At 40.9% G+C, this 20484-nt stretch overlaps 1 protein-coding gene across 3 annotated transcripts in view; it reads left to right on the plus strand.

Annotated features, from left to right (window-relative positions):
* The window catches only part of gphnb (gephyrin b), a 102212-nt gene that overhangs the window by 31200 nt on the left and 50528 nt on the right, over positions 1-20484 (plus strand). For 2 of the 3 annotated variants that reach the window (XM_080513639.1, XM_080513641.1), the window contains exons 2-6: positions 2497-2575; positions 13657-13714; positions 14093-14185; positions 19294-19388; positions 19868-19934. In XM_080513639.1, the coding sequence (XP_080369765.1) occupies positions 2497-2575; positions 13657-13714; positions 14093-14185; positions 19294-19388; positions 19868-19934 (392 nt within the window). Of the gene's footprint in view, positions 1-2496; positions 2576-13656; positions 13715-14092; positions 14186-19260; positions 19389-19867; positions 19935-20484 lie in introns of all 3 variants that reach the window. The other variant, XM_080513640.1, reaches the window with a different exon arrangement.

Consider the following 20484-nt stretch of genomic DNA (forward strand, 5'->3'; position numbering starts at 1 on the left):
TTTCTCCTCTTTTGTATCTTCAATTTTTTCTCTATCATACTTCCATTTTTTACACCATTCTCGCTTCACCCATCCACTCACCCTATCCCTCCGCCCCCCCCCCCCCCCCCCCCCCCCCCGTCCTCTCATTCATGGATCATGGCACTTCACTTGGAGTAACATCATGACATTTACAGTCTCGACTACAACTAGCGCGTCAAGTTTTCTGGCTTGAATCCCACTTGCCACTACCAGCACCACCGTCCGCTCCAACGCCTCATTTTGGAATGATTCAAGGACGTGAGCATGTTCACATTTAATCCGTCCTTTTTTTTATCTTTCAATTTTTTTTAAATTCTTTTCATGTCTTCTGTCACTCAATCTCTCCACGATGACTCATGGGGCTCACACCTGCTCTGCATTCGAAGGGTTTCTGTGTCTCAGTGATGAGTGTTTGGAAACAAGGAGGTTATGAGTTTATATGGTTGCAGACTAACTAATATGTGCTGTAAATGATGGATTGGGTGGGATTGTGTCATATGCATTCACATACAAGTTAAATAGGAGTAATCATAGAAAACTCATGCACGCATAGGGAAAATATGAAAATTCCCCATCCAAAAGCCGACACCGGGGGTTTGCAGGAGGAGAAATCTTGCTGTAAGGCCAGAGTGTCAGCAACACCAAGTCTCAACTCAAACCACAGATAGTGAGGTTGCACTTTCAAACTATACCACCAGTCAGGCATCCAGGTCAGAATCAAACTGGGGAATTTCTTCATTTGAGACTAGATTGCTCACCACTACACACCCGTGCATCCTATGCTGTGGTAATTTTGGATGCATTTTGTCTACAATCAGCGCCCTCCAAAAAGCCACGCTGAATTATAAAATGATCTCTTGTGTCCAGTTGTTTGAGATGTTCTGCAGCGTACCTGGATGGAAAAATGAGAAAGCAAAGACAATGCCACACCAAACCAAAGGCACCCACGTTATAGCGCTGACGACTGACAAGTGTGGCTCCCACAAATGACAGCTTCCTCCTCTTTCCCAATATAGACACAATAGATGATCCCTGTAAAATTGGTGTTTTTGTTTTTGTTCAGTCAGGTGTGAAATTTTCTGATGAAAACAAACACTGTACAGATCCTTTTAAAATGTGTGCAGAAGGTTTTTTTTTTCTTTTCTTGGCTGATCTTCAGTTTTCATCATCTGTTCAAACAGAAAAAACTGTTTGTGTTTTTCCCAATTTTCTTCATCTGGTGATCTGTTTAATCTCCAATGCTGAGTCAGCACATGTGGCTAAAAATGACACAGTAAAAAAAAAAAAAAGTTTTAGTCCAGCGCTTTTTCTCAGTGGAATTTACAGCCTGTCCCTGTACATGTGTGTTTATTTTCTTTGTGCCACACTCGAAAGATATGTGAATCAGTAAATTAACCAGTGGCGTATACAAGAGTGTGTAGTTGCCTCTGTGTTTGCCTTGTGATGGACTGCCAACCTCTCCCGGGTGTAGCCTGCCTTTCACTAAATGTCAGCCGGGTTCAGCTCCAGGAGGATAGCCGTTAAACCTCATTCAGACAAGGGCGAGCCTGATAATAATAGTAATCCTGTTCAGTACGAGAGGAACCACAGGTTCAGACGTTTGATGTACGAGCTTGGCTGAATAGCCAATAGTGTGAGGTGACTGTCTGCGGGATGATCACTGAACGTCTCAGAGTCAAAACCCCGCAGACACGCGGCGACACCGTGATGCCGCACATCTTTGGTTGCCTGGGCCGTTGACAGTAGGGTAAAGCTAACCTGTCTCACGGCGGTCTAAACCCAGCTCACAGTTCAGTTGCAGAAACGCTAAAGATCATCAAGTTAGATGGTCGTATCTGCTAAATTTAACGTTATTTTATTTGTAATAGATTTGTGAAAAATGTTTGTTTAGGTTTTATTTTACTTTATCATTGGGTGGCTCCAAGAGTTGATCAAATCCATCAAAATAATGGTCACATAGGGGTGCAGGGCGGTTTAATTGTTGGCACTCTTGTCCAGCACTGAGAATATGTGGGCTACCTCTGTGTTTGGAGTTTTCATATTCTACTTATTCACGTGTTATCTATGAATTTAAACAAATTAAAACTGCTGCACTTCTAATGCAGTTTGTTACTTCTGTCCAAGTAGCTTCATTTGCTTTGTTTCCCTTTTGATGGCTCCATGGTGGCAAAGTAATACGACATCTCTAACCACAACAGATAACGCCATTACAGTTCAAGTCTTTCTTTGTGGGGTTTGCATATTCTCCTTGCTTTGTTCCTTGGTTTTCTTCAAGTTCTCGACTTCAGATGGGATCATCCTCAAGAATCCCCAGACTCAGACCTGGATAAAGCAGTAAAAAAGATGAAAAGACTGATTGATTGTAGCATAATATTGAAAATAATGTAGTACTTTTTCTTTATTCAAGAATGTTTGTGTTCTTCATTTGTCACTAAATGTGTGAGCTAACTGAATTTCCTCTCTATCTCTTTCCAGTGAGTGACAGCTGTTATCGGAACCTCGCAGAGGATCGCAGCGGCGTCAACCTCAAAGATCTCGTCCACGATCCCTCCCTGTGAGTAATTTTTGGGGATGTGTAGCAAACAGAATTGTGCAGACAATCATTCAGTCTGTGAATCTGCGGCTCGGTGAAAGATGCACACAGTCGCTACACGGATGCGTCTGTGTTTACACGCCTCCTTGTTTTAGTGCAAGAGTGTAACTAGGAAGTTAAAAATAGCTCTTCGGTGCAACATGTTAGGGCTTGGTGTCGCCCTATGAAGAGAAAATTCACAGCATGCATGGCAACAACAAAAGATCTGCAGCACTCTAGTGTGCAAGGATGACTCCTGGTAGCTGCAAGGAGTCATTATTAGCTCAAAAGAAGCTGAAAGAGGGGATATCAACAATTGTTTCTTCCAACAGCAGGGGATGTGTCACAATTTGTCAGTGCTCATTGGCTCTTTTCTTGTGTCGGTAATTAAAGTGGTGGTCATGTGGTTGATGTGGTGCACATTTGTGTGACTTGTAAGCATCTCATTCTGAAACCAAGAGCATTAATCTGCTGTTACCTCTGCTCTTCTGGGAACACTTCCCTCATGACTTCAAGCATTGGCTGCGAGGACTTTCAATTCAATCACATTAGAGAGTAGGCTTGTACAGTTCTTGTTTTGTTTTTGATACTGTTGTGAATTATCAAAACATTCTGATTCGCATGACCGATACTAATAACATTTTATTAAAGTTTATATTCAGTACACAAGTCAGGGTAAGACAGGCAAGAAAGGCATCATTTCATTTCTTATTTTACATAAGAGGAAAAGGGGAAAATAACACCAGTTTATCTCGACTTCATCAGACAAGAGTAAAATTTCTTTTGGCAGTATGAGAATAAAATTAGAATCAAAGTCTACTGTTGTGCCCAACAGTATTTCCATGGTAACATTTCACTTGATTAATGAATTTAGTTATATTAAACATTTTTACCTCTTCTGTGAAATCTAGCATTTATATACATGGTATGTTGCCTTTATGGAAACTTTAAAAAGAAACAAAGCAACACAGACCGTTGGCGTGGGGATGGCACTGCTCAGCTCATTATACATCAATATGACATGTTGCATCTAAAAACAGCACAGGTCTGAAAATATACAAAATCAAAGTAATGTTGACATAATTGGCTCAAATTATCAGGGTAAATCTATCTTATATTTACCATTATACTTGTTTTTGTGGCCAGCAGTTGATGATAGATGATCATAGATGTCCTAGTTAAAAGGCAAGCAAAGGTTCTCCCCCAAACTTGGTTCCCCCAAGTTGGAAGCCCATCTGAAATGTCTTTTTTTTTTTTTGTATGTTGCATCACAGGTCACCTCAGGATTTGAGGTCTGTAAGATTTATGTGCAGAGGTTGATCCATTTGTCTTTATGTCATGTAGCATGTGTGACACATCGATGTGCCTCCTCTGCCTGTGACGACATGCAAACCCCAACATGCGGCTTCACACACTCTTTTCTCGGGCATGTTATACATTTCTCATATAAGCATTGATTTGCTGGAGCCGTCCCCGCCCAGACACCGCCCCCACCACCACCACCACCACCACCACCACCCGTCACTGCGCCACGCCAGTCAATATTAGTGGAGTGTCAGCAGTCCCCCTGCTGTGGGGGACCCTGGCCTGATCCATGCTTGTCATGTCCTTCACGGTATGTTTATTTTGAGGCTGATGTGTAATTTCTGTGTCAAGTCTGTGTGTGACACAGAGAGGGAGTGTGAGCAGCCTTGTGCCATGTCATGTGCGTCACGCTAGACAGAACACCAGAAAGTGATTAGGGAATCATCATATGCCTATTTGTGCTGACTTCTTCGGTGCACACACTGAGGGAAATAAACTGTATATCATTTAGGGGGGTTTTGTTTTGTTTGTGTGTCCTTTCATGCATACTGTAGTTGATTGAATATATAGTATACTGTATTTGTTTGTTTGTTTGTTTGTTTGTGTGTGTCTGTGCTTTGTTTTGACTCTCCTTGTGGGCTCCAAAACCTGAGACTGTTCTAAACATGTGGGGTCTTGAGGGAAACCCATAATGTTTTACAAATGCTAACTAGGGCTGCACGATATCAGTTAAACATGCAATAATTTTGATAATTTTGTTTAATTTTTTTGTTCTGATCACATGTGTGTCTGTAATGTTGACATGCAACAGTTCAGAAATGATGCACATTTGTCTTCAATTTCTGTGCTTTTGACTATTAGCTTATTTCTACCATATATATATATATATATATATATATATATATATACATACACATACGCATACGTATATGCTGCAGCTCTAATTCAGACATTTGTGATCAAGTTTGGTGCTTACACTTCCTGCTCATTCATTTTGTTCACCAAACTGTACCTGCTAAGAAGATAGTTTGTGGTATGCTCCAAAAACATTACACTATGGGAGGGGAACTTCAATTTTGGATGCTATTTTTGTCATATTACTAATATGTGAGATGTCTTTTGTTTTTTTATCATAGCTGTAGAAATGAGGAAAATGTCAAGGCCTGGCCAACGCAGGGGCAGATGTCAGTGTCCTGCCCCCCTCAAAATCCCCCAATGTCATTCGCAAACCCCCGAAAACTACTGTATTTTACCCAAGATGCACTTGGAGATTATATTGAAGAGTCACTTATTCTATTCTATTCTATTCTATTCTATTCCACTTTTTCAGTTATGGAGGATTTTTAAAAAGCTATATCAAATTTCCATGTGCAAGCATGAAGTTGAATCTTGACCTTGAGTAAAAGTATATGGGAGCCAAAGTTTAGGGTCAAATGTGTGAAAGTTGACATCACCTAAATGTATTATGGTTACTGTCAGTTAATATTCTAGTGGCCTCTGGCTTTGTTTGTTCCTTCCTTCAAAAAAGTGCAGGATTTCCAGTTGTTTATGAGCTCTGTAATAGACACATGTTATTAACTAAGGGTACGATATTCATTAATGGTGAATATTGCAATAACAATATGATTTGTACTTGTAACGTCTGCCCCATGACCAGCAGGCATGACATTTTTAAGGCTGATAATGGATTCATATGTTTGAATGAGTTAATTGTTATTCATCATTCCTTGCACTTTTTCTTCCATTTATATTTTGGCATTTTGAATTTTCACGGTATGAATACACGGTGCATGGAAACATAACTTATCCCACTTCAGTCAGTCGTCCGCAATATGTCCAATCTGCATGTCGATATCACTTTGATGGTATATTTACAATATATTGTGCAGCCCAACTTTTAATCCTTCTAAAAAGCACTTTAGACAAATGTGTTATGTACCAGTTAGCTGACAGGGTTGTTCTTGTGTTAAACCGACTCCCGTTAAACATTCCGGCCGGACACTGGAACATATTGTTAACACATTGCCTCCATGCCATGTTAATCCACGGCACACCACAAGTCAGCAGCTCCATCAGGTTGACCAGCTGGAACGCTGTGCCCTCAATGTGCCACCGCTGCCATGACAGAGACACATAGACAGACGAAAAAAGAAAGAGCAGAGGAGGGAGGGAGGGAGGGAGGGAGGGAGCATGGTGCCACAGCAGGACACCTAGCATAAACTCTAATCACAGCAGCTCTCAGGCACACAAACACAACCCTGGCACATGCAATTAATCAGTCTGCCCAGTTTGGCATTCAGGAGTATCCAGAGGTGTGTCAGGGAGAGAGAAAAATGATGTGCGAGGGAAAAAAAAAATGTGTGTGTGTGTGACAGAGGGTGGTCAAACAAATGATACCCAGGTTCAAGGACACACAGATGAGGCAGCGGTGGATGTGTGTACAAGCAGGTGTTCTTGGCTGCATGTATATTAGTTTTATGTTTATAACTTCGCCCCAGTATGAGCAGCTACTTCTAAATTAATTTGTTTTTTTGCATATCATCGACGTGTGTATCTGTGAGTGTTTGTGTTGAAGGTTGAGTGAGCCTCCCTCCCCCAGCAAGTTGAGCCAGCACTGTGAATCTGCCCTGCAGCGACTTGTTTTGTAACAACCTCTGTCAATTTTACAAATTGTCATGGCTAAGAATAGCTAGAAGTCAATCAGATGGGTGACTCCAGGCCCGATTTCACAGCAGGTGGTTAGCCAGGGGACAAAGACACATACATTTGTTTTGAGGTTCATTATAAATAAGAACCAGAGTGACTTCAAGTGTAAATATTGACCATTTAAACAGAGAAACCCAGATTAGAACTTGGGGACTTTTGTTGAACATAATTATGTTTTCCTGTCTTGACTGCAGGGGAACCACAGGCTAAAATTATTAATGGAATAGGTTAAATGCAAGGAAATCTTTTCTACTACAGTGTAGTTTTATGTCTGACAGCTGCCATAACATCCTGTCCAGAGTTTGATCTTCATAGGAAAACAGTTACAATAACAGGATATTTCTTAAGTACCGGTAATTTTATTCTAAGAAAATAACAGTTGTTTCTTTGTTTTCTGGGGATTGCACTGCAACAAAGTTTTCTTGAACATGACACACAACCACATTTTTTTGTGATCTGTGGCGTTGTGGGTCAAATACTGAAATGCTGAAAGATCACTGCCTATCTTCATGGGCGCCACATAATTTCAATAATAAGTTTGTGACAATCCTGACTTTTTCAGAAAGAGTTTTAGATCTTAGCGCAGATTTCCTGGATACGGTGCTCAATTATGTTGTTTATTACACGTATACAGTAATTCAAAGAGAAAATAAACACCTTAAGTGGAGCACGTGTTTTTTGGACTTAAATTAAAATAATGTAATGTTGAAACATCTTTGCACAAAATCCAAGGTAAAACTTTTTGATTGGTTGTTATTTGAAAGTTATTGTCTGACTGGTCTTTTCCCACTCAAGATCAAATCAGGATCTGAACTGACGTCTTCTACTGTCTTAAGTTAAATCGAAGCAATAAAATATGAAACATAGTCATCATGTTATAGTATAAGTCCCTTGGCTGCACCTACTGTACCTAATAGTCCTCAGCAAGGGTTCTGCACCTCTTTGTACTGATAATAAATGCCATTTCTCAATGTCACTGCACTCAACCTTGCCCTTTCGTTGTGACACACCTGACAATGGTGTTACAGTTGAGATAGTTATGATGTGCATATTATATTGTGACTTTCAGCAGAGTTTGCATACACACAACTTTTTCCACAAAGTTAACAAGAATAAGACTTTACCTCATTACCTCATTTATCTCATTACCCATTACAGTAACTAGTTAAACGCTGTTTACTGTTATAAAACTATTAACTGTTCCAATTACTGAAATTAGTGTGCTTGTTACTTTTGTCTTACAGTTGGTGAGCAGGACGGAGAAAGACAGCAGCACCAATAGCCACCATTACAACACCTGTCTGCAGTGGCCTCCGCATTTTTAGTTGTTTCAAGCCACTTGTTATTGCAACTATACATTGCAATAATGAAATGGCCCTAATTAAAGATACAAATTTAATAAAAGTAACTCACAAGTTACCTCAGCAAGTAGCTATGTAGGTACCTATTTATTTATAAGACTGGAGTAATTCAAATACTCAAGTGCTTGTTTTAAGTAATTTCCAGTGGAGAGCTCTACTTGGTAATAAAACTCAAGTTTGTAAAACAGAATTTTAGTCAAGAAAAACATCTACATAAAACTGGACCAAAACCACTGAAAGCCAAAGAAAACCCCAGAACAGAAGATTTATAATTACTACAATTAATTAATACAATTAAACTCAAAATGTCATCTTACAAATAGCAGTTTGCTTTGTCCAGAAATAGCAAGACACTGTCTGATGGGTGCTCATAATGTCAGTGTACCCTGATTACATGCCAAGTAGTCTTCATGAGATCCATTCACCTTCTTGTCCTCCACGTCACCTGTAGGGTGGACGTGCAGGACTGACAGCTTTTAGGCCATTGTACATATCGTCTTTGAGTCTTATAAATGCTGAAGCCCAAATTGTGATTACCTTCCCTGGGAAAGTGGATTGGGACACTTTAATAGCACAGAACAAACTGCCCATTGCAGTCATCAGGTTTGTGAGCATGTCTAACTATGTACGTCACAATCCAACTCACGTAAACACCTGAAATATTTCCAAACTATTGGACTCCAAGAAGCTTGGTGAAGTGCGTCACTGAGGTCTCTGTGATTGTGTGATGAGTTTACCTGCTGACCGGAGTAGGGTTTTGGCCTCCACTACTCAATGAAGCACATCAGTGCTAGCGCTTTGCCTCAAGTGTCAACATTGTTGATTAAATACACAATGTGCTCCTGATATTTGGCAAAGCTAAGATAATTTTGAAGACAAATTGAAATGAATGAGAAAGGTTTCTTCTTTCTGGAAAGACATTACACCCATTTTGAGTGTAGTGGTGGAAAAACAATGTTGTCATCTCTGAGTTTCTAGAGCTGTGTGCATGTTGTTTAGTCAGTGTGAGTGGATTCATGGGATTGGAACGCCTCAGCGGGTACTCAGAGGGGCTTGGAGAGGTGGGATGGTCCATTCCTCGATCTCCATCCATGTATCCCTCCTTCTATCAGCTAACATGTTGAGAGGTGACCTCTTGAGAGCTTTCCTACATATGGATGAACCAACATTTCAGCTCTAATGGGCTCGACTCTATGCCACCACTGGGAGTGTGGAGATGGCCATGGCTCTTATCTCCTTTGTAGACAAGAGTGTGAGTGTAAGAAAGCAGGACGAAGAAAGAGGGAGTGAGAGTGAGTGCCCTGTACAACGAGCTTGTATTATTAATGAAATCACACTGGCAGATGGGTCTCATCTTGGAAGTGTCCCACAACCACAGAGATTTGCAGCTGGTTCATATACGCACGCACGGACACACACACACACACACATACACCCCCCCCCCCCCCCCCCCACTCTTGTTAAGTGTGCCCCTGACAATCTTCCTCTCTTTTTTTCTTGCTATTTTCTCTCTTTCTTATTCTGTCTCCCTCTCTTTATCCACTCCTCTGTGCTCGTCTTTTATTCATAGAAAGATTTGGCCGTGGCGTCCAGGCTTTCAGGCCAAAACTAAAGGCATGCTCTCCCCCCTCTACACCCCCTCACCCCCCACTCCATCTCGCTCTCCGCCTGCCCAACTCTTTCCTCCTTCTATTCTTTCCTCCAGCTGCAGCCAGGGTTTGTCCACACCTTAAGCGAAAAGCATTTATTCCAAGCAAACTACCTCTGGCCTGCGGTTGGAAGAAGAGCTTTATATGTCATTGCCCCTCCCCCTTCCACCCCCACACCCCCCGCACAAGACATAGACATAGATGGGTTTTTGAGATTAAAATGTTGCAAGCCCTTTCCCTTCTAATAGGCTTCCCTGAATTCAGAGCACACCCACCCAAAATACAGCCAGGGTCTCTATCTGCAAAGAAGCCAGTCATGCAGTAACACACTTTCATGCTCATACTTGTATAACCTCCCTCATACACAATGCATCCATGTACATGTGTGCATGAGCCACGTGCACTTGAACAGACCCACTTGACGAGAAGTAATGTAATGATAATAAAGTTGAATGGGTTAGTCTGTCTGGGTGATAGCAGATCTTTGTTTGACAGGGTAAATCCTTTTGTTGTTATTTTTTCCAGTAGAAGGCAAACATCAATTCTGTTCATTTCCTTTTCCTGCAACCCCAATCCCAGCAATCTTGCAGTGAACATTAGGAACTGGTAACTTTCAGGCACATAAGTATATTCACATGCTTGCACATATGTGAGCCCATGCTTCACCTATCAGGCAAAACACTATGATTATAGCTGGAGAATCAACTAATGCGGCAAATCTACACTTTGTGGAAGTGTTAGAAGTTGTAATAATGGACAAATGGGAAATATTTGAGAGAGATTGATGTGGTGGCTTGTAATCCAAAAAAGAAAGATGAACTGAGGGTCATAGCTGTTTTTTGTATTTATTGGATTGGTTGGGACTGCTAAATATTATGATAATGTTATGAGGATTTGCTGTATGCCTATGCCTTATAGTAATATGAAGTCTTGATTCTTTATAGTTTGGAACACAGTGTGGTGCAGTTAGTTTGTATAAAAAGTGCAATGAATTTGAAGATTTATTGGTTGATTGACTCATTACTTATTTCACTACTTAACACTGATAGAAATGAGTCCGTGTGGGCCAGTTTTTTTGTTTTTTTTTTATGTTTGAGCAAGGATATGCAAGTATTTATGACCTCTTCTGTGACAACATTTACAGTACTTCCTCAGGGTGAGGCTGGATCCACTATAGGTTGAAGTCTCTGCTCCTTACTACATCAGTCCAAATTTACACAACAGTCACTGGTGAATCTCATGTCATTGCGGATTGATAATCTCCTGACTGGGTGAGGCACTTATAGTGAATGACATGACCCCATACCTCCATGCATTAAACACAAAAAACACAGAGAAACCCCCCTGCATGCACAGGAAAAACAAACAAAACTCCTCATGGCAAACCTGGAAACAAACCAAAAGTGATCTTACTGTGAGGCAACGGAGCCCACGACGCCAGCGTTGCAGAGCCCCATTCGCATTTTGCGAATACAAAGAAGCAAACACATATTCATGTCATAATAAATACGGTATTGTATTACCACACACACAGACACACGGACGCAAGCGTCTCTTTCATCGATACATCCATCGTCTTTACCCAAGTTAGGGACTGGAGTTGATCCTAACACAAGTTCCTCGCTCTCGGGGTACGCCCAAGACAGGTCACCAGTCTATCACAGGGCAAACACACAGCGACAGACACACACTCACATTCACATCTAAGAGCAATTTAGGGTCCCCAGTTAACTTCACATGTGTGTTTATGGACTGTGGGAGGAAAGTGGAGTACCCGGAGGAAACCCACGCACACGCGTGCAAACGCCTCACAGAAAAGCCCCGGCTGGGATTTCCAACTCTGATCAAACCACTGCACCACCATGCGGCCTCACGTTAACACCCAGGGGCAATTTAGAGGCAACAGTAAACCCCCACCACATGGTTTCTGGACCGTGGGAGGGAACCGTACATGCACACACTTAAACTTGGGTCCTGAGGCGAGAGTGCAACTATTGGAACTTCGATTGAGGCTAAATATATTGAATGAAAATGAAACTACACTCATCTACACGCGCTCAGAAATGCCCAGTCAACAACATATTGCTGCCTTTGCTCAGACGGAAAGAAATGGCATCCCCGATCGTTGCAAAAAACAACAACAACACACAAACACTGGCACACACTAACTCTGACACACACACTCTCAGAGTGAACAACACAGCAACTCGAGGCTTCAAACAGGAGGGTTGCCTAGGAAACGGTGGGAAGGAACCCTAGTTATTTTGTTGAGCATATTTTCATTTGGGCTGAAACAGAGAGGCATAAAAACCCCAGGAGAGCGAGAGAGGTGATTTGTCCTGACAGCTCCTTTACTCTCCCGAGGTGTAACACAGACACACGCGCACAAACACATGAATGGACCAATGCACATGCATGAACACATACAAACACTGGCAGACACATACAGAGATGCCAAACCGCCCCCTCCCTTCTGAACACATCAAGAGAAGTAAATCATTCGTGCCGTCACAGGAATGTCATCAGTAAAGTTGTGCGTGTGTGTGCGTGTGTGTGTATGTGTGTGTGTGTGTGTGTGTGTGTGTGTGTGTGTGTGTGTGTGTGTGTGTGTGTGTGTGTGTGTGTGTGTGTGTGTGTGTGTGTGTGTGTGTGTGTGTGTGTGTGCGTGTGCGTGTGCGTGTGTGTGTGTAGCCCGACATGTGCACTGTTTCACGAACAAGTACTTCTTCAATGATTCTCTCTGACTCCTCTGCATATTTCTTCAGCACCAGACAGCTTCCCTCTGAGCTCCATGCTTCCTCCTCATGCATGCCTGCTGCAGTGTATCGACGCCACCTTGCATATGGCGCGTCTCTAAGCCGCCCTGTCGCTCGGTTAAAAATCCAGCAGAGTCAATGGGCCCCGTTGAAGGATTTCTGCAGGGTGCACAATTTGTTTCTCGGCGTACAAAGAGTTAACAGTATCCTTGAGGGTAAAAAGTATCCGAAAGGCAGGGGGAGATGATGGATGTTTCCATGTTTCCAGGGTTCACGAGTGTTTGTCTGAGGGAGGGTATCATGGTGTTTAAGTGGCTGGCGCGGTGGGGAAACATGATGCAGTAGTCTCCCAAAAATAGCGCTTTTTAAAAAAAGAAAAGGGTTACATAAGGGGTGTCTGTGCAGAGCCTTCACCTTGAGCCTGGGGTTGTTGGTTTTTTTGGGGGAGGTTTTTTTTTGTTACCATGCTCGGACTGGCCACAGGAGGTCGCCCAAGCTCGCTTGGAAGCCGCAGCAGTTCTGTCCTTGTCAAAGCACTGGGCCATCCTGTGGAAAATCCTTTCAGGAGGGGATGTTCAAGGGCATTTGCTCTCTCCTCGTTTTTGCTGCTGGATTTCTTGATCTATGACTCCATCTTGCTTCTGTTTTTGTACATTTCAACTGACTTTATTTGCTCTCACACTTTTAGGGCATCTTCAGTCTGGCATCTGTTCTGTATTCGCTCCGTCATTACATCTGAAGGCCTGCATCTTAATAAATATGTAACACAAGTGGCAGGTTTTGGCAAAAGTCTTGTTGGTTACAGGGTCGGTGAAGCTGAAGGACAGGAGTACATTTAGAAGATTAGGGTGCATGCCTCTGTTGTTTCACTTTTTCAAGCAAGCTTTAGTCCTCAGAGGAAGATGTAGGTGGGAAAAGTATACCCTAAATCTGCACCTCCACCTGCTGGTCTGATAGGACTTTCTATTTGTGGCAAAAGGGTGAGGTATATTCAGAGTTTGTCCTTGAACACATTGTCCTGACTTCAACTTCCTAGCTTCTGCAAAAATGTTTGATATAAGGGGGAAAAAAACACCCATACAACTACACACACACACACACAAACCCACCGATGATGTTAGCGGTACCCTATGCTGACCTTTTTTTTTTTATCTCAAGGATGATTTGAACATAAAAAGAGATGTAAAGATGAAGATCTCTGTGCAGGGATCCATTAAGAGTCCTGACTGGAATCAGAAGCATTGACGACAACTTCATGAGCTAATGGTGATTTCTTACTCTCTCAGGTTGGGGGGTATGATCGCAGCCTACAAGATAGTTCCAGATGAGATAGATGAAATCAAGGTAAGACACTAGCTTTTTATTGTCTATATTTGTATAGAGTGTGTTAAAATTCTTTTGTTACATTTTTTATCGAATTCAACAGCAATGCAGACGCAGGGCACATGAGACAACCTGGAGCACAACTGCTCTTGTAGGATTGGTTCCATGACTTAATACATTTATTTACTGAATATACTAAATATAAACTTTTAAATAGCATGAGTGCCGTAGAGCTCGGGAAAGCCAATTCTAGGCCCCCAAAGTTAAATAGCCTTCCCGTATAGCTCAGTAAATCAATTGAGCACAATTTTGATATCATAATTTGGGAGTGCCACATATATAATGAGTTGGTTTTTTTCCCTTCTGCAGTGTTGACTTTGCGTGTGTTTCCACCAACAGGAGACGCTGGTGGACTGGTGCGATGAAAAGGAACTTAACCTCATCCTCACCACCGGAGGCACTGGCTTTGCACCGAGGGACGTCACACCAGAGGTGGGTCTATTCATTACTTTATCATTTACTCGAACGTGTGAATCCTGAAATAATCGGCTAAAAGCTCATTTCTAACCTTTAAAAAAAAAAATGTGTTATTACTTTTGACTTGATGTGTTGATTTCATAGGCATGTTGATAGGAAGAAATTACTGAGTTGCATCAGAGAAGTAGTTCCTAATCTGGGCATTGGAAACCCCTTACAGGGGTGACTTTTCTCGCACTGAAGTTGTCTTCATTAGATTTGCTCATGTTAGAAGAGCATATTCATTTGACACTTTTCTAAAATGTAAAGCTCGTTGCTTTTTCATTTTCTTTCTTTTTTTTATGTTGAGTTGCTTTGTGTGTTCCTGTCAGTCAGTGTGACCACCAGCATTTGGCTTTGCTGTAATGTTTTGTCAAATCAGAGATGGTAGAAAGTGTCCGCCATCTTTCTTTAAATCAATCTGGGGAGCAATCCTCTATAACCCCGCCCACCAGAATAATCAATTTTAATGACACGTTGTCTGTGTGTTTTTCACTGTAATCAAGGTTATCTCCTGTTAACGTGTTTAATATTGTTTTGACAAGATGTATGTATATATTTTTTAACCCATTTTAACATAATTCATCATTATTGTCCATTGTTGTCTTTTAAAGTTGCTCTGTCAACCGGCTCACCTCCATAGTACAGGTGGAACCAGGCAGTGCAAAGCTGGCCCACGGCCCTTTAGGAAGTACTCCAGGTAGTGGTGGATGTTGAACAATATTAATATATCAAACCACATGCTCCATGTTGATTTTGAGAAACCCTGAGCGTGCACCCCCAGGGTCACCACTGAAACACCAGGTTGAGCTTCCGTTTTTTAGTATGTCAGACCTGCAGTGGCCATGTTCTAGCACATGTTCACTTTATAACATGAGATTATTGACTTTTTTCTGCATTTATAACGCTATGTCATACACATTACTCTACCACCATCTCTCTCTCACACACACACACGTACAACACGTACGATCACTTTGGCAGGGGATGAGCTGTGGGTCTCAGCAATATCATTGGTTCTCATCAATCATGGCAGACAGCAGCAACCTTCCTGGAAGAGGGAAGACACGTACACACTGTAGTCACCGATAATACCTGCTATCTGATTCAACCCTGTGTGCCGGAGACAGTGATATCTCCCTGTCTGACTGTGTTTGAAGGTTGTACAAGACACATGTGACTACGCTCTGTTATAGCTGAAGGCAGGACAGGAGTAATAGATTACACCTCATGTCACTACTTAACTGGATCTGTGTTTGTTTTTATTTTGCTGATATACTAATATTAAAAATAAAGTCATTATTGTTTATATATTATCTTATGGTGTATTTAGAATACAATAGAAACACTTCCAATAGAAACAAATCCCAGGGGGAAGTATCCATTAGATATCGCAGCCATTATATATGGATAAAATATATATTTTATCCCATCTTGTATACATGTTATGTGATATTGTGTAATGGGTTTGTACAGTATACATTCTCGATTGTGTACTTATTATATTATATTATGAATGTACTGTAAAATGTAATCTGTAATTTGTTGCCAAATCAAATCTTCTCTAATAATAGTGATAATAATAATAATTTAACCATTTAAAATGCACAATTCAAAAGATGCAAATGTTTTTTTCCACTAATTTATTGTATTGTGTCATATCTATTTTATTATATTTTTATTGTATGCTGTCCCCAAACTTTGAACTTTGATATTGCATAGATATGATCTGATATTGTGTACTGATGTGTTGGGTATGTAGAGTTTGTATAGTACAAGGTTATAAAGAGTTTCACCTCACAGGACCATTACCACTCATAAAATGCAGTTTAAAATAATATAAATAAAATATTCGATTAATACAGAATAGAGATCAATTTTGAAAGGTGCACATTTCTGAGTTTTGAAAAAGGAAACGGTCGGGATAAGTCTTGCCCGATGACGGACTAATGCGGAAAAATCATTTACCAACTTTTTCTACGTCTCCAATTATCTGCATTATAGTATTGATTCATTATTTAATACAATCTTTTCATTCGCATTTCATTCTTTTTCTCATAAATCCATGCAATTAAACTTGTGATGATCCGAGAATTTCTTCGATGAACTGGTTGCTCATCATGTTCAATACACTTTGTGTGCTCACACTGATTGCATATCCTAGTGATACCAACCAACAGGGCTTTTGTTTGTTGTCTTGAAGTTGTCCTGCCAATTTTAATCAATTTGCAAACATGAAAGTTTCCCATAGGTCTGAATATGAGTGTGTCTGTCTCTCCGTGTTTCTCTCTGATGGAACTTGTACACCAGCTTTGCGCTTGGCTTTGGCTCCAACACTTTGTGAAATACATCAGCAGATATTAGACTGTGTGTGTGGAACTGCAGAAACATTGAACATGTGATACTTTTGCTTTTTGCCTTTTTTATTTCATACAGTATCGGTTCTTCCCTGAACACTGGATCACCAAATCGTCTGCTGTGCTTTGACACAGAGGCTATGCTTTATGCAAATCTTCAAAACAGATGCATGCTCAGTTAATTGCTTTTCCTCGTGCAAGTGCATTGATTTTTGGTCCTTAGCCCGTTGGAGGAGGAAGCATGATGTATTGACCTCGTCTGCTCCAGTATTCATCATCTTTCCCATTAAAGAAGGATTTTCTGCGTGAAAAATGAACTGAGATCAGTCAAATAATTATTATATAAAAAAAAGGCATAATCTGCCACATGTGAAAAAAGCACAGTCTCATTTGCCTTTCCATTAATTTGCAGTTGTATATTTGCAAGGAAGCCCATTATTGTCTATACTTGACCAGCAGAGGGTCTTTTTTTGGATCTCATTTGGTGATATTTAATCACATCCCCTCCTAAGAGTCCTTCTTTTGTCCTTGTAATATATTGTCTTACTCTCATCATGCACATATGATTAAGAATATAAAATAACACCCACAATCCTGCTTATTCTTTAGGGGCAAATCGCCCAAATCATATGCACTTCAATGTAAAACACCACCAGTTGAACAAACCCGATCCTCTTTAAATGTGTGACTTTGTATGATGTATATGCTGAGTTGATGCTCACTCTCTCCCTCCTCCTCCCCGCTTGGTGCTCATTCTTCCCTCCTCAGTTTCCTCCCACAGTCTTTCCTCTTCTCCGCACCCTCTCTCCCTCCTTCCCTCTCCTCTCCTGAGTCCAAGCCCGAGATGCTCATCAGTGGCTCCTCTCCTTTGAAGTCTTTTCTCTTCCCTCTCCCTCGCTAATGGTGCGTTTGAAGTGTCACTCAACCCAAGGACACCCAACACACACAGCTGGCGGAGAAGACACCGTCTTCTGTCTGTCACCATTGTCACACATCAACTTCAGTCCCTTAAACATATATAGAAGAACGCACGTAAACAGCTAAATGAAAAACCAATATGTGATTGTGGTACCTGAAATAACAGCTCACTTTTATTTCCACCCGCAGTCTTGATATGCTTTGGTTTGTATATTTAGATCAACAAAAATGTGGAAAAAGAGCAGCTGTCAAAGCAGGTTTGTTTCCTGTAATGACATTTGCCTCACAACATACTGCTGTGTTTAATTTGAATAATCACCGAAAATAATCTTCTCATTGTTCTTCTTGTACGCATCATTCACCAAATATTGTGTTTTACAGTTTTGACTTATTTCAAGAATTAGCTTTCCAACCGTTTCTCACAAATCTGATATGTCTTATAGCTGGGGTGTTACACTCGTTTTAATTTAATTCAGAGGTCACATGGACATTCATCTAGTTTGATCTTGTGCCTGGTAAATCAATGATGTTATCCAACTTAAGGTGGAACTTGTGAGGTGGAGCCAATGCCGGCTTACAATGGGAAAAGGCAGGACACATAGGTCCATCACATGGAAAACATAAACAATCACACAACGTCACATTAATACATACAGGCAGTTTGTCACCAAAGAACTTGTTGTTTTTGGACTGTGAGAGGAAACTAGAGTACCAGGAGGAACATGCAAACTCCACACAGAGAATCCCCAGAGCCTGATGTCAAAGTGAGGATAAAATGCAAAGAGGTACAAGCACATTATGGGAAAGTCGTCATCAAATTAAACATCTTCAATAATTTGACTTTTTAAGAAAATGAGTGCAAATGAGTGCAATTATGATGAAATATCACTTATGTTGTAATTTCTGGAGCAAAAATATTCTTTGGTATTTTTCCAACTCACAGTTACTGCACATTTCTGATACCCAGCACTTTAGTCTATCGTCTAATTTTCCCTTATTGTAGATAAACCTCTATATAAAATTTATTCAGAGCTGTAATTCCACTATTGCCGGAGATTCAGATCACACAAGAAATGTTATTTAGTGCATTGATGAATTATTTGGAGGTGGGAAATATCTTTTCTGCTGGATAAATAGGTTCAGTCAAACGGGGAGCTTACCAGTAGAAAACAGGGGGGTTCAGGAGAGCTGATGTCACCCAACACGGTAATAAATGTGCTCACACAACCAAATTATTTTCATCTGTTCTTTTTACTCATAGGAACAAATTATCACACTCCCTCATATTACTTAAGAGGGAAATAAAATGCCATTTGTAACTTTAAAGCTTTATTGTGACCGTCATCACTGTTGTCAGACGTGTTAAAAAGGCAAAGTCACATCTGTACATCACATGTGCATGAATGCAGTTTGAAAGTAAAACCTCAAAGCAAGGGACTCCTCGTCTTGGTCAACGTATGAGTTTGTCTTTATTTTCTCTTTTCCAAAGTCTCAAAACACTTCAGGGTCTTTGATCGAACCTGCAGTTTTTTTAATTGGATGCCGCAGTATATTTGCATTTTCTTTGATGATGACTGTTTAACAGTAAATGTCCATCGATTAATCAATTCGAAGAAGATTGCTCCATTTTCAGCATATTCAAGCTCTTCCTTTTTTGTGTGGAAGTTGTTACACTCCCTCCCTCCCAACGTGAACCTGCTCTACTCTCAGAGGACAAACAGCAGCCGTGTTTTCCGTCGACACTGCGTCGCTCCCCTGCTTGGGTAGACTATGATAACACTAACAACTCTCCCTCTCGCTTCTTTCCAGGCCACTAAGGAGGTGATAGAGCGCGAGGCTCCAGGGATGTCTCTGGCGATGCTGATGGGATCCCTCAACGTCACACCGCTGGGCATGCTTTCCAGGTCAGATCCACAAAACAAAAACTGTGCTTACTCTGTTCTGTCTTCCCTAACAGAAAGGGACCAGAAGCAAGAGTTGCATCAATCAGTTCTGCAGCATTGTTTGTAGAATTTGAATCTGGCATGATTTCACTTTGGGGCCTTTATTGATTTTTTTTTTTTCTCATTGCATTTGTATTGGAAACTAAAACCTGTATTTTGACGCAAGTTCAGGTTATAGCACTTATACAGTTCAAATAAAATGTGCTCCAACCTGACATTATAATGATTGTATTTAGGCTGATAGCTTATTTTCAATAAAGCCTCAAGTAGAAGTTGCAGTATATCTGCCATTCAGTCACTGAGGATTACCTTGAGGTCTTCCCAAATACATGTGTCCCTTATACTGTATATAACTCGTTTCTCTCAGCACTGGTTTTGCTGTGAAGCCAGTGGTCCACATTTGCATGAAAAAGTAAAGCATTTCCTTGCTTCCTTTGCAGACCTGTGTGTGGTATCCGAGGGAAGACACTCATCATTAACTTACCAGGAAGCAAGAAAGGCTCCCAGGTAGGAAATGCTTCACACCAGGACACTCGTATTCACTGTCTTCATACTCCTATGCTGTGCATCACTTCCAATGGTGTAGCTGTTAAGTAATACATCCAGTAGAGGGCAGTGCACATTGTTGGTTTCATGTGGGGCAACATTTCCAAACAAAATATTTATGAAAAAGGCTCAAATCTTCTAAAATAAATATTAATGTCCCTAGTCTGATTTAAAACTTTGTCTCGGGGGATAATTGGGGGCTTTATGTTTTCAAATTAGCTGGTGAAGATGTTTATAAGCTGTCCACACAAGTCATCTGACACTTCATTGTCTCAGTTCCGAGATGAGATTATGTCATAAATATATTTCTATCTCCACACGCATCCACAGAGTCTTGCCTCAAAAGAATCCTTTTTTCTGTTTCCTTCCAAGTTACATTGTCTTCTTTGTCTCTTTCGCTGATCACGCATGAGTTATACTGCACAGCACTGTCCCCACAGGTTATCAGTGGTATTACTTCATTTGTGCCATGTCTCTCTGGAAATGTACCAAATAACAAAGAAAATGGACA

This window comes from Blennius ocellaris (assembly GCF_963422515.1).
Source record: "Blennius ocellaris genome assembly, chromosome: 18".
Taxonomy (NCBI): Eukaryota; Metazoa; Chordata; class Actinopteri; order Blenniiformes; family Blenniidae; genus Blennius; species Blennius ocellaris.